The following is a 13,692-nucleotide window of genomic DNA, read 5'->3' as shown; positions in this document are numbered from 1 at the left end:
CTTTGATGGTCCCTCACTGGATTGCCTTGTAATCAAAGTAGAAATGAAGAGGAATAGATGTTATCCATTAGCATTATTACCTAATGATCAAGTTGCATTGAAAACAAGCTTATCTCGATCTACCTGGATCTGGCACAAGAGATTAGGTCATCTACACCAAAGGGGGTTAACGCAACTCAAAGAGAAAGAAATGGTTCATGGACTTCCAGAATTAGAAGAGGTTGATGAAATCTGTGAAGGATGTCAACTGGGAAAACAACATAGAGAGTGGTTTCCAAAGAATCAGGCATGGAGGGCAAGCAATCCACTAGAGTTAGTTCATGTTGACTTATGTGGGCCTATGCAAACTGAGTCCATTGCAGGTAACAAGTCTTTTATGCTTCTTGTAGATGACTACACAAGCATGATGTGGGTTTATTTCCTTAGGTACAAGTTAGATGCATTGAATTGTTTTAGAAAATTCAAGTCTATGGTAGAATTACAAAGTGGTTTTAAAGTGAACTGTCTGAGAAGTGACAGAGGATGGGAATTCATATCTGGTGAGTTTAACAAACTGTGTGATGATGAAGGCATTCAAAGGCAATTTTCTATGGCTTATACTCCACAGCAAAATGGAGTGGTGGAAAGGAAAAACAGAGCTATAGTTGAAATGGCAAAAGCCATGCTCCATGATAAAGGGTTACCTTATTATCTGTGGGCAAAATCTGTACACACAGATGTCTACATACTGAATAGGTGTCCTACAAGAGCTCTCGGAGATATAACCCCATTTGAAGCATTCAATGGGAGAAAACCAAGGATTACACATCTTAAAATCTTTGGTTGCTTGTGCTATGTGCATATATCAAGTGAATTGAGATAGAAGCTAGATGCCAAGAGTACCAAGGGTATCTTTGTAGGATATGCAACTTGTGAAAAATGGTACAGAGTGTATGATCCTATCAAGAAGAAACTTTTGTTGTCAAGGGATGTAGTATTTGATGAGGGTGCAGCTTGGAATTGGAAGGAGATCTCTGATACTCATGTAATTGTGCCTAATCATGAAGACTTATCTGAACAATCACAATTTTCATCACCTAACACAACTCTTGGAAGTCATGACTATATTCAGTCACCAAGATTGTCATCTTCTCATGAAACAACAGGTGATATAATTAGCAGTATGAAAAGGTCTCAAACATATGACCACACTCCACTGAAATGGAGAAATTTGGATGATGTTCTGGCACAATGCAATATGTGCATTGTAGAACCTAAAAAGTTTGATGAAGCTGCCAAAGATGAATCATGGATGAAAGCTATGGAAGATGAGTTGTCAATGATTGAAAAGAATGCAACATGGGAATTGGTAGATAGACCAATAAACAAGCCTATAATTGGTGTGAAGTGGGTGTTTAAGACTAAACTCAACCTTGATGGAACTGTGCAGAAGAATAAGGCACGGCTTGTTGCAAAAGGATATGCTCAAAAACCAGGGATAGACTATAATGAGACTTTTGCCCCAGTTGCTAGATTGGATACAATTAGGACTCTTGTTGCTTTGGCTGCACAAAAGAACTGGAAACTATATCAACTAGATGTCAAATCGGCTTTTCTAAATAGAGTACTAGAAAAGAAGGTCTATGTAGATCAGCCGGATGGTTTTGTAGTCAAGGGGAGTGAAGATAAGGTGTACAAGCTTCATAAAGCTTTGTATGGTTTAAAACAAGCACCAAGGGCCTGGTATAGTGAAATTAACTCCTATTGTGTGCAGTGTGGATTTGTTAAAAGCCAAAGCGAAGATACTCTCTACACCAAAGAAAAGGGAGAAGAATTCCTAATTGTTTCACTCTATGTTGATGACATTGTGTATACTGGGAACAGCAATGTGTTATTGAATGAATTCAAGGAGGACATGAAGATCAAATATGAAATGACAGACTTGGGACTTCTTCACCATTTTCTTGGCATGGGAGTTATTCAAACTCACTCAAGCATTTTTATTCATCAAAGGAAATATACAGTTTCCTTGTTGAGTAAGTTTGGGCTAAGTGAGTGCAAATCTATGGCCACACCTCTTGTCCCATCTGATAAACTGTGTAAAGATGATGGTAGTGGACCAGCAAGTGAGGAACAATACAAAAGAATTGTGGGAAGTTTACTATACCTTACTGCCACTTGACCAAACATAATGTATGTTGCTAGTCTCCTTGCCAGATTCATGCACAGTCCCACAAATAAACATTTTGGTACTTCTAAAAGAGTGCTAAGATATATTAAAGGTACCTTGGATTATGGATTGGAATATGTGAAAGGAAAGAATGCAATGCCAATTGGGTTTTGTGATAGTGATTGGGGAAGATCAGCACAAGCCATTTGGCTTAGATTCGTGCTTGAAGATTTTGGTGAGTTACAAACTGAAGCAACTCCAGTGCACTGTGACAATACAGCTGCAATTGTAATCACTAAAAATCCGGTTTTCCACCAGAAAACCAAACACATCAACAGAAGGTATCATTTCATTAAGGATGCACTTCAAGAAGGAATAATTGACTTGGTGTATTGTCCAACAAATGAGTAGGTGGCAAATATATTCACTAAGGCTTTAACCAATGATCGATTCAACTATCTTAGAGACATGCTTGGTGTGAAATCAGCTCAAAACTTAAAGGGGAGAGTTGAATTATAAGTATTTGAGCTGAAAATGAATTAGAATAAAGCTTTGATTTAATTGGTGTACTCACTTATGCAAAGAATGCTAAGTGTAATGTTTTGTTTTTATGTGTAAAAGGCCTTGAATGCCTTGTGGGCTTAGATCCTAATTATTAGTTAGATGAATGGTTGAGATCCTTTGATCTGATGAATTGATCCAGCTCAGCTTTTGTTAGCTGTAATATTCCCTACTGCACGTTTTGTGTGCAGAGGTGAGTGAGAAAATATTAATACAATTATGTGTTTCTCTGTGACTTACAGAGAGAGCAGCATTCATCCTTTAGTCTTTTTCTTCTTTAGAACTCCATACCAAAACATCAATTTTACACTAACAGATTTTGTGTGTCACAAAAAAAAAAAAAAAAATACACACACATACACAAATCACCAAACATTATTCTGTTGCACATGAATTTTATAAAATCCCAAGATATTTTGCGTCATTAAATCTCCACAATGATCTTCCCATTAGCATAGCCATCAGTTCTCCTAGCCCAAGCATCTTCAGCATTGCTCAGATGATGCTTAGAGTCGATCACCATCTTGAGTTTTCCTTCCTTCATCAACTCAACAAGATAGTCCAGGTTCTCACGTTTCGGATTTATGATCATCGGCACCAGCTGCTTCTTTGAAAAGTGCGTCTTTGTAGAGTAGTAGTGATCAGGGTACTTGCACCGAAAGTAAGGTCTATAACCTTCCCATTCGCACTCAAATTCGGCTCAAAAGTTGACCGTGGAATGCCTGTTGATGCACAGTGAATCACAAAATCATATTTCCGACCAGAAGGGCTCTTGAGAGATGCCCCATCCGGGGTCTTGTAGTCAAGAACCTCATCTGCCCCTAAGCTCTTGACAATGTCAACAGTACGAGCTCCACAAGTGGCGGTAACATGAGTGTTTCCAAGCTTGGCTAGTTGGACTACATAGTGACCGACGCCGTCAGAGGCACCAGTGATCAATATGTTCTTGAGCTGGCCAGTTCCGTCAAGTTTGATCCCGGCTGCTTGGGTTAGAGCCTGGTGAGCTGTGAGGCCGGAACTAGGAAAGCCTGCACCTTCAGCTGCTGAAACCTAGCTGCTGTCAATTTCTCACTGGAAGCAGCAAACTCAGCCAGTCCACCTATTCTACAAACATGTATGGCAATATGACAACTGATCACACGAAGTGAGGCATCATAGATAATAGACTCACTCAATTGAAGCTCCCTTTATATCAGTAACCACAAAAACTTGAATATATATTAAGATGGAGGATTGCGCAATATTAGCTCCTCAGAAATTGTTTTTTTTTTTCTTTCGAAACTTACTATAAAATTGAGCATTGCAACAACTTTGTCACCGGCTTTTAACTTTTCTACTCCTCCAACCGTTACAACCTCTCCGGCCACATCACAAGGTGTTCCGGATAATTTCATCAGCCAAAGTTCACAAGCCAACCAATTAGCCCATGACTCAAAGACATTGAGTTCATAGATCGCAAAACACATTGAATCAACAATCAAGTGGAAATGTTGATAAACATACACAGATAAGTCGTATGCATAAACTAATGATTGGTTTATACAGATCAAAAATCCTTAATTGAGTGTCAAAACTGATCACTCTTTACTACATTAGCTGTGACATCCCACATCGCCCAGGGGAGTGATCCTTATATGTATATTCTCATCCCTACCTAGCACGAGACCTTTTGGGAGCTCACTGGCTTCGGGTTCCGTAGGAACTCCGAAGTTAAGCGAGTAGCACGCGAGAGCATTCCCAGGATGGGTGACCCATCGGGAAGTTCTCGTGTGAGTTCCCAAAAACAAAACCGTGAGGGCATGGTCGGGGCCCAAAGCTGACAATATCGTGCTATGGTGGTGGAGCGGGCCCGGGAAGTGGTCCCCCCGGGCCGGGATGTGACAATTTGGTATCAGAGCCTAACCCTGGTCGCATGTGTGCTGACGAGGATGTTAGGCCCCTAAGGGGGGTGGATTGTGACATCCCACATCGTTCATGGGAGTGATCCTTATATATATTCTCATCCCTACCTAGCACGAGGCCTTTTGGGAGCTCACTGGCTTCGGGTTCCATAAGAACTCCGAAGTTAAGCGAGTAGCGTGCGAGAGCATTCCCAGGATGGGTGACCCATCGGGAAGTTCTCGTGTGAGTTCCCAGAAACAAAACCGTGAGGGCGTGGTCGGGGCCCAAAGCGGACAATATCATGCTACGGTGGTGGAGCGGGCCCGGGAAGTGGTCCCCCCGGGCCAGGATGTGACAATTTGGTATCAAAGCCTAACCCTGGTCACGTGTGTGCCGACGAGGATGTTGGGCCCCTAAGGGGGGTGGATTGTGACATCCCACATCGTCCAGAGGAGTGATCCTTATATGTATATTCTCATCCCTACCTAGCACGAGGCCTTTTGGGAGCTCACTGGCTTCGGGTTCCATGGGAACTCCGAAGTTAAGCGAGTAGCGCGCGAGAGCATTCCTAGGATGGGTGACCCATCGGGAAGTTCTCGTGTGAGTTCCCATAAACAAAACTGTGAGGGCGTAGTCGGGGCCCAAAGCGGACAATATCATGCTACGGTGGTGGAGCGGGCCCGGGAAGTGGTCCCCCCCCGGGCCAGGATGTGACAATTTGGTATCAGAGCCTAACCCTGGCTGTGGTGTGCCGACGAGGACGTCGGGCCCCTAAGGGGGGTGGATTGTGACAGCCCACATCGCCCAGGAGAGTGATCCTTATATGTATATTCTCATCCCTACCTAGCACGAGACCTTTTGGGAGCTCACTGGCTTCGGGTTTCGTAGGAACTCCGAAGTTAAGCGAGTAGTGCGCGAGAGTATTCCCAGGATGGGTGACCCATCGGGAAGTTCTCGTGTGAGTTCCCATAAACAAAACCGTGAGAGCGTGGTCAGGGCCCAAAGCGGACAATATCGTGCTATGATGGAGCGGGCCCAGGAAGTGGTCCCCCTGGGCCGGGATGTGACATTAGTTGACCGGAAGAGTTCAAGATACTATATATGGTTTTAAGTTGTAATTGTTGACTGGAGTGTCAAACATTGAAAGGTTCAGAATTTAGAGAGCGAATAGTTCGGGGTATCAACAGGTCGTGTCATTTTTATTGATAAAATATTCGTCGAACAGAGTTACTCATGTAGACATCAGATCCTATAATCGTGTGACTTTCGAATTGTGTAACATGTTGTGTCTAAAATTATCACACATAGCGAATGCCTATCAAATTCATTGCCTTGGGTCCTAAGTTTACTTATTCCACCAAGTAATCTCATGCATAAACTAGCAAACCACCATCCCATAGAAAGGGTGAAAATTGACTGGGAATCAAAACTACGTTTTATTTATAACCATGATATACACTATACAATAGAAAGTCACCGGGTACTTCCATGGCAGAGCCAAAAAGCGGAGTACGAAATCCTTGCTATTTACAAAGATAATTAACCCAAACCATATTCGGGAAAAAAAAACAACTAACCATATCTACTAATCAGTTCTCCTTAAGCTCATATACTGTCCCAATGCATTCTTCGGTGTCCCAGAGGAATGAACCAAAGGCGACAGCCTCTAGAACCAGCCTCTTCAGGCTTGAATACGAAGTTAAGATAACTTCATCGGTCTCGGGCGAACCCATGCTCTCATCATCGCCAAAGAGTGCACAACAGTGATTCTTAATTAAATTCACAGCCACCTTGGATCTCAGTTTTGCGCATCTCTGAAGTGTATCAGGATCAAACCCCATCACATAACACCTCAACTCTCCATGAGTCTTCTCCTGCCTACTTGACCCTTGAAACTTTGTTTGAATGTTGCCAATGCGGCCAAAGAGAAGATTTTTGTTTCCATTAGGACACATTTCCAGAGATTGAAGAGAGGTTCTGTGATTCAGAGGAAGGTCTTGGCTCTCCAGAGTTAGAATGCGATCCAGGCTATGTCTCAATAAGGCAGATTTCAGAAAGTAACCATATAAGATGGAAGCCACATATGCTTGACCAAGTGTTTGACGCGTGATCTTTGTCATTGCCCAATTGTCTGTGACGCTAGACTTTGCTCTCAAGCCAATGACTGTGCTTACATGTTCCCTTATCATCTCCAAAACGTCCATGCTGTAAAGGGACTCTAGCTCCCAATCCTTTGAAGGCCATATCTCCAGTCTCCCATTGTAAATGCATCTAGAGAGCTTAGGAACCAAATGAACTTTGATCTCGGAAAACTTGTAAAAGACTAAGAGGTACATGAAATCTTCCACAACAGTCTCACACTCCTGCTCCTTCAGTTGTGCAATCCTCCTGGCATTTCAGTAATCTATTAGGTCAAAGAAATAGATATGATTCTAAGGAAATCTAATTGGAAATTCCACATACGAGAGCTTCAACCCACCAAGAACTTACAAGGATTCGTTCACCAATTTACTTACGCTAATAGGGTAAGGGTCACTAGGCAAGAACACCCAGCAACATTACTGCAGTCACCGCCTGCCTATGTGCACAGGTAAAAAGTGCATGTTAGGCATAGCAAGTGCATTCACAAATGCCCTACCCAAAGATCATCATTGTCGTTCCTACAACGACAAATTTAAAAGGTAACAACAAAGAAAGCAACAATTTCCTTATTGATGAACTAGCTTTCGCATATCATTATAAACCACAGGGCAATCGAGCCCTTCATATGAACATAGTGATTTCCTAACTAAGATACAACAAAGGAACCTCTCCATCCTCCAACACCGTAAATCATAGTCAATTATGAGTCTATCCATCTATCGTCCAAGCAGAATTTTGAACAAAGCAAAAAGGAAAAGGAAGAAACAAAAAACAAAACTTTGTAGAATAGCTCTTAGGGTAGTGACTTTCACACTCCGGTTTTATCCTTCTGCACTTCACCTGTCTTTCTTTCCGTCCCTAATTCACCCTTTGAATTATTCAATCCAAAGGCTAGACAAACAGGGAGGAGTGCATGGGGAGAAACGGGGATTACAAAAATCACTACCGCAGCTTATATTACATAGCATACTAAAAAGCAGCACTTGATCATCTTGGTAGAGCATTAAATTACAGTACGCCGAAAACCCATCATGTTCATTACAAATGCTTACGAAAAAAAATAAAAAGTTACCCTTTTTTACTCATTAGGAGATGAGCAGTTAGAGGGATTAGAATTTAGATTCTAGTAATTTTTTCAGTTAAATTGCTTAAACATCAAATAAAAAAGTACCAACTAAAAAGTTTCAATCTGTACGAGAAAAATCAGAAGGAAAAAAACACATTAATTGGGAAAAATAACTGTAAAAATAGCACATTTACATGTTCATATGAAAACAGAGAAGTGATATTTCAATATCTACCCAGAAAAAAATTAACGAATAAATAAATAAAGCGACGAGATTTGGGCAAATACCTATGAAGGCAGGCTTCATGAGAGGCGGCGCTGCGAGACGCACGAGAGTGAGCGAGTTCCCGATCATCGGCCAACTTCTTCAGCTCCTGAGCCACGGAAAGGTGGAACAGCCGCGGATGGTTCTGCAAGACGGTGCAGAGGTCCTTTCCGGGTCGGGTCCGCGGGTCGAGCGGCGAGTTGAGGCTGCTGAACTCGCAGTGGCTCGCCCCGGCTCCGGCGACGACGGTCAACGGCCTGAAGAACCGATTTGCGGTCGGCGATTGGACGGCGGAGCGGGGCGGGGCGAAGGCGGGGGTTATACAGAGCTTGACGGTTGAGAGCGGGGAGAGACAATGGTCCATCAACGATGGCGGATTTTGAGAGTGGGAGTGAAAGTTGAGAGCTGTTTTTTTTTTAAGGGGAAGAGGAATGATATATATGGAAACTTTGGATAGGATTGTCAGAGTGGTTGAGTCAGAGAGGGAGAGGGATTGGGCGGCTGCGATCGGTAGTAGTGTTGGGTTGGGACACGTGGCGCGATCCTAACCGTCCGTGTTATACCGATGTAAGAAAAGATTGAAGGTTTAGGTTGTTATTTTTTCATACTTCATATTGTAAAATCAGTAATATTTAACAAGCCAAAATTTCGTTTCACAATGTTATTTGAACTCGATTAAATTTTTGTAGAGAAAGGATAAGCGCGTTTATAAGACTTTTATGCGGTTTAATTGTAACCAGAGAAATTCTTCCGCCCATCAATCATGGCAAGTAAAATGTATAACTCATTATTTTATTCGTACAAACCTCAATTCAAATGTGTCGTTCATATGAGTCAATTAAATAACCTAAATGGTTCGACTATCAAACATAAAAATTTATACATAACTAAGTATCAATTTCTTAACGAGTATATATTATCATCACTATATGTTAGCCGAAGTTGATAAGTACTACTCTAAATTGCACAAAACACTATAATTTGATATCATCATTTGTTTCATTCCAATTAAAAACATATGTAATTTTTTTAATTAATATACTTGAATATACACGTATCAAATTTATCATACACGTTAGTGTAATACTTGAAATAATAACATCACATGGCAATATTAGAGCTAACGCAAAGACTTTCCAAATTTGAGATATTCCCTAGTACCTCCACTGGTCAATGGAACAAATATCACAGGATGGTTGGTATTCATTGATGTTTGAGGAATAAGCAAATCGAGGATAATGTATGGCCCACAAGCACATTGGTTTGCTGTGGACCCTATGTGTTTGTATATGTTGATTCCACCACGTTGACCAATGACCGCTCACTTAACCTCAATTATTAATTTTTGATAAAGATTAGGATAAGTCGCTTTATTAAGTAGTAAAGTTGTTGTGAGATGGGAAGTAATAGTATAATAATCAATGGGTGATAAATCGTTAGACCTAACCCAATTCTTTATCATTTTTGTGTTTTTTGAGTTGTACTCAACTGCGGGTAATGCTTTCTTTTTTTTTTCTTTTTTTTTAAGAAGAATCGGTAGTTTTAATTGAAAGGAAAATTAACAAAAATAATTTGAAAATTTTAACTTTTGATCAAAATGACAAAATAAAGGTGTAAATAAACAGTATCAAGAGTGACTTTTTAGGCTAAAAATATTTTTAACGTTAAAAGTGAATAATACTATGAGTGTTTTATTAAAACTCCCTTTATTGAAATATCAAAGAGAACATAAGTCTTGGTTGAAGCACACCCAAATAGAATCTCGGGGTTTCTCAAACTAAATAATTGAGTTACTCTGAGATACACTTAGCTTGGCTAGGCGATTCGTCACACCATTATAAGATAAACTACCGGTAATGTTATGAAGACTAAATGTGTAAACTAAATTAAGAAAAGTTGATGATTGCGATTATTACTTAATATTGATTAACGTACTTATTTTTTAGGGTTGTTTAGATTTAAGCCCTTACAACTCTAAAACTCAAGGCAAAACCCACGTATATTAAAACTACCTAGCATTAAGGGAATAAGATTCTCTTTCCTCTATCTGAATTTTCTTTTTTCGCTCTTTATAAAAGTAACACAAGGAGTCATAATTCTTCAATAATTAAATTCGGAATTGTCACATCCCGGCCTGGGCTCTCACCACATCCTGGGCTCGACTCTACCGTAGCACGATATTGTCCGCTTTGGGCCCCGACTATGCCCTCACGGTTTTGTTTCTAGGAACTCACACGAGAACTTCCCAGTGGGTCACTCATCCTGGGATTGCTCTCGCGCGAACTCGCTTAACTTCGGAGTTCCTACGGACCCGAAGTCAGTGAGCTCCCAAAAGACATCGTGCTAGGTAGAGATGGGAATATACATATAAGGCTTACAAGATCCTCACCCTTAGGCGATGTGGGATCTTACAGAAATCCTCTCTTTGATTGTAGTATATATTATAGGAATGTAATTTTTAATTATAAGTTGTGTAGGATTCCTATCTAAATAGGGATTAATATAACCTATATATGTTGTAATATTTTTCTAACTCAACCGTGTTGAAAACTCATATAGAACACAAATCCAAACTGCTAGAGATACCTCAAGAAGTATACTCATAGGCATTTCAAATACAAAGTCATTCATCTTGCTCCTTGTTAGCATGGTAGTGCTAAACTCTAGAGTCGAAGCTGAAAGGAACCGCATTGACCTCGGAGTCCTCGACCCATGCAAAAGACCGGGAGGGCTACATCCTGGTTGTAAGGCCATCTCCAATCGAGGGTTGGCCAGAGGGCTTGTTTTAGCCCTCTGGCCCTCCAAGATATTAATATTTTAATAAATAGTACAAGACCATATTTGCCTCCATCTCCAACCGAGGGCCAAAGGGCTCGTTTTAACCCTGTCATAAAAAATCGTTTCCAACCGAGGGCCAAACATAATTTATTATTTAAATTTAAAAACTACTACAACTTAAATTCAAATCCAATGGCTAAGTGACGTCAAAAAAATATAGGAAAAACATAGAATTTAAAAAAAAAAATATGAACCAAATTTTGTAAAATAGAAGTTATAGGAAAAAAAATAGAATTTAAAAAAACTTTGAAACAAATTTTGTAAAATAGAAGTTATAGGAAAATTTTTGTCAAAGAAAAAAAATTAAATAAAACTGTAAAAAAAAAATTCAAAATTAACGGCTATCTGACGTCAGCTAGCCGTTGGATTCAAAATTTTGTTTAAGGATTCCTGTCAGATATAACCGACAGGAAATCCGACAAAAAAAATAAAAAATTATGGCCAGCCTAGGGCTGGCTGGAAGGGGCCAGCCCTTTGACTCTTTGGCCCTTTGAGATTCCGTTGGGCCCACGAGTCCTCTGGCCTAATCCTTGGTTGGAGACGATTTTCGGACTATTTTCGGCCCTTGGACCCTTCGATTGGAGATGGCCTAATGGTAACGCCAAAAGTCCTCCCCAGCCCGCGAACCCCTATAACCGCGGTTGCTCAAAGATTTTTTGGCGTCGCGGTGGTCATGATTAGGGTCATAATCACAAGGGTTAATTGACGATAAAGAAGCTGATTTAGGTGGATGAAGATTGTGGGGAAACATTATTTTACAAATTTATGTAGCAACTATTAGGTTTTTTTTTTTTTTTTTTTAAGGAAACGTTTTTATCTACACTAAATGAAAGAATGGTGAGTTTAACAACTATTACGTACTTTGTTTCTATTATATAACGAGAATAAGGGTCTTACTTGGTGAGAAAACCCTTGGGGTGTAATACTATTATGTGTATTGTATAACAAACGTTATTGGAAAAAAAAAAAAAGTAAAGTATTCTACTTCCTATAATGTAGTATAAACATGGACATCCATGACTGAAGCCTAACATTCCATAGAGATCGACGATAATTTCATGTATGAATTTATATTTAACGTGAATTTTTGTTACTCGATTTTATAACAGCATCATACCCTTGACATTGGCCAAACCATTTAATCATATTTTAAATTGTTGTTTTTTGTCAATTGCACCTAATCAAGAAATGTTTATCCTTATTTTGTGTGTTCATCTAAGTTGGCTACTGCAACGTTGTTTATCCCTACTTTCTTTTCAAAAAATTAAAAAAAAAACTTCGTTATATATGTAATATGTAGTATGTTTTTTTTTTTTAAAGTATGTAGAATGTTGATCTCTAATAATAACAACAAAAATGACCTAAAAGGCATTATAGTTGTAAGATATAGAGCAATTTTTATAACTCGAATACACTGCCTACACAAACCCCCTGTTACACTTTCACTTCTTTCCACATGTATTTACTATTTTGTAACTGCTACGTTACATCTCAAGGCGAAGAGCATAATGCAGTGCATGCATAGAGATCCTAATTAAAACTTGGAACTTAAACCTCATGTTTTCTTCTTACTGTTTCTGTGGAGATAATTACTCAACTATTAAAGTTAAAATTTGAAACTTAACCCTCATGTTTTCACTTCTTTCCACATGTAACTCCTATTTTGTAACTGCTACCTTACCTCTCAAGGTCAAGAGCAAATAAAACCCTAGACAAAGTTCATATTTATGGCCAGTGTCTTATGCCAATACAGAAACACAACTAAGGGCATTTCAAACATGAAGTCAATAATCTTCTGCTTGCTCCTTGTCAGCATGGTGGTGATGAAAAAAGGAGTGGAAGCTAGGAAAAAATTCATCGAAATCGAAGCTGCCGACCCCTGTAGAAGACCAGGAGGGTGGCATCCTGGTTGTCCTACTCTTCCTAAACCCTCTAGGCCCTATACCCGTGGTTGCTCAACAATACTTCAGTGTCGCCATGGCCAGAAGAGAGGTTAATTATGTTCTATCTTAGTGCTAGCTATGCAAACATAATGAAATTTTAGTAAGGGAGCCTATATGTGGAAAACATTGCCATGCATTTTGACGTAGGATCTTTGATACAGGTGGACCGAACGTAGGAAGACCACTCTCTCCAGAAGGTCCAATTTTATGGTGACATGAAGCCTTGAAAGTTATATAGTTTGAAGTTGATTCCACGAACCACCATCATCAGATTTCATGAATTCATTGGAAATAAGAAATTGTCATGCCCTTAAAACTTTTTATTCTTTCTTTCAGAAATTATATTGTCATCTTTTCGTTTATATACAAAAATTGTCATCTTAAATAAGATGGTTTTTTTGCACATGATGGAAATATTTAAATATAAAATGTATCATTTGATTTGATAAAATAAAAATTATCCTAAGATTAAATATAACCATTTTCTTGGTTTTCTAGTCACATACGTCATTGGACAATAGTTTACATATCATGGGTTCACCGTCACGTGACATCACGAGCCAATAAAACAAAGACATTTAGACAAAAATAACTTACACATGCCTTTATTTCATTAGCACCGGATGCCACTGTGACAGTCCCTTCAATGATTAAACATGAAGAAGGAGACATGTCTTATGCAGAGGAATAGGATCCTCTCCAGATCATCTTTGTGGGGATCCAGAGAATCAATCAATCGTGTTCATTCATCGTACATCGTGCGGTTAAAAGTTATTTAAAATTCAAAATTTAAAATTAAATATAAATAGTACCTAATAAAAATTAACTGCACGATATACGATGAACA

The 13,692-nt window shown here is 39.5% G+C and overlaps 1 protein-coding gene and 1 pseudogene across 2 annotated transcripts; both read right to left on the bottom strand.

Annotated features, from left to right (window-relative positions):
• Positions 1 to 3,134: 3,134 nt before the first annotated feature.
• On the bottom strand, positions 3,135 to 4,104 carry LOC103940684 (annotated as a pseudogene).
• Positions 4,105 to 6,003: 1,899 nt separating this feature from the next.
• On the bottom strand, positions 6,004 to 8,482 carry LOC103940675 (UV-B-induced protein At3g17800, chloroplastic). 2 transcript variants are annotated; one of them, XM_048566692.1, is made up of 3 exons: positions 8,088 to 8,290; positions 7,108 to 7,165; positions 6,004 to 6,979 (listed from the first exon to the last, which is right to left on the bottom strand). In XM_048566692.1, exons 1-3 carry the CDS (start codon positions 8,152 to 8,154, stop codon positions 6,181 to 6,183), a joined length of 924 nt encoding a protein of 307 aa, XP_048422649.1. In that variant the 5' UTR covers positions 8,155 to 8,290; the 3' UTR covers positions 6,004 to 6,180. The 2 variants fall into 2 exon arrangements, with proteins under 2 accessions (XP_048422649.1, XP_009349111.2); XM_009350836.3 differs by lacking the exon at positions 7,108 to 7,165 and having other exon boundaries at positions 8,088 to 8,482.
• Positions 8,483 to 13,692: the final 5,210 nt, after the last annotated feature.

This window comes from the organism of the source record quoted next, unplaced genomic scaffold, assembly GCF_019419815.1.
Source record: "Pyrus x bretschneideri cultivar Hongxiangsu unplaced genomic scaffold, Pyrus_bretschneideri_v1 Contig10, whole genome shotgun sequence".
Lineage (NCBI taxonomy): Eukaryota > Viridiplantae > Streptophyta > Magnoliopsida > Rosales > Rosaceae > Pyrus > Pyrus x bretschneideri.
The sequence above is the reverse complement of the archived record's forward strand: the minus strand, read 5'-3'. Positions and strand labels throughout refer to the sequence as shown.

Excerpts from the sequence above, each read along its gene's own strand:
- LOC103940675 (XM_009350836.3), bottom strand. The coding sequence starts at position 8,428 with ATGGACCATTGTCTCTCCCCGCTCTCAACCGTCAAGCTCTGTATAACC. Across the intron at positions 6,980-8,087 it reads CATGAAGCCTGCCTTCATAG|GAGGATTGCACAACTGAAGG; the intron begins GTATTTGCCCAA and ends CTGAAATGCCAG.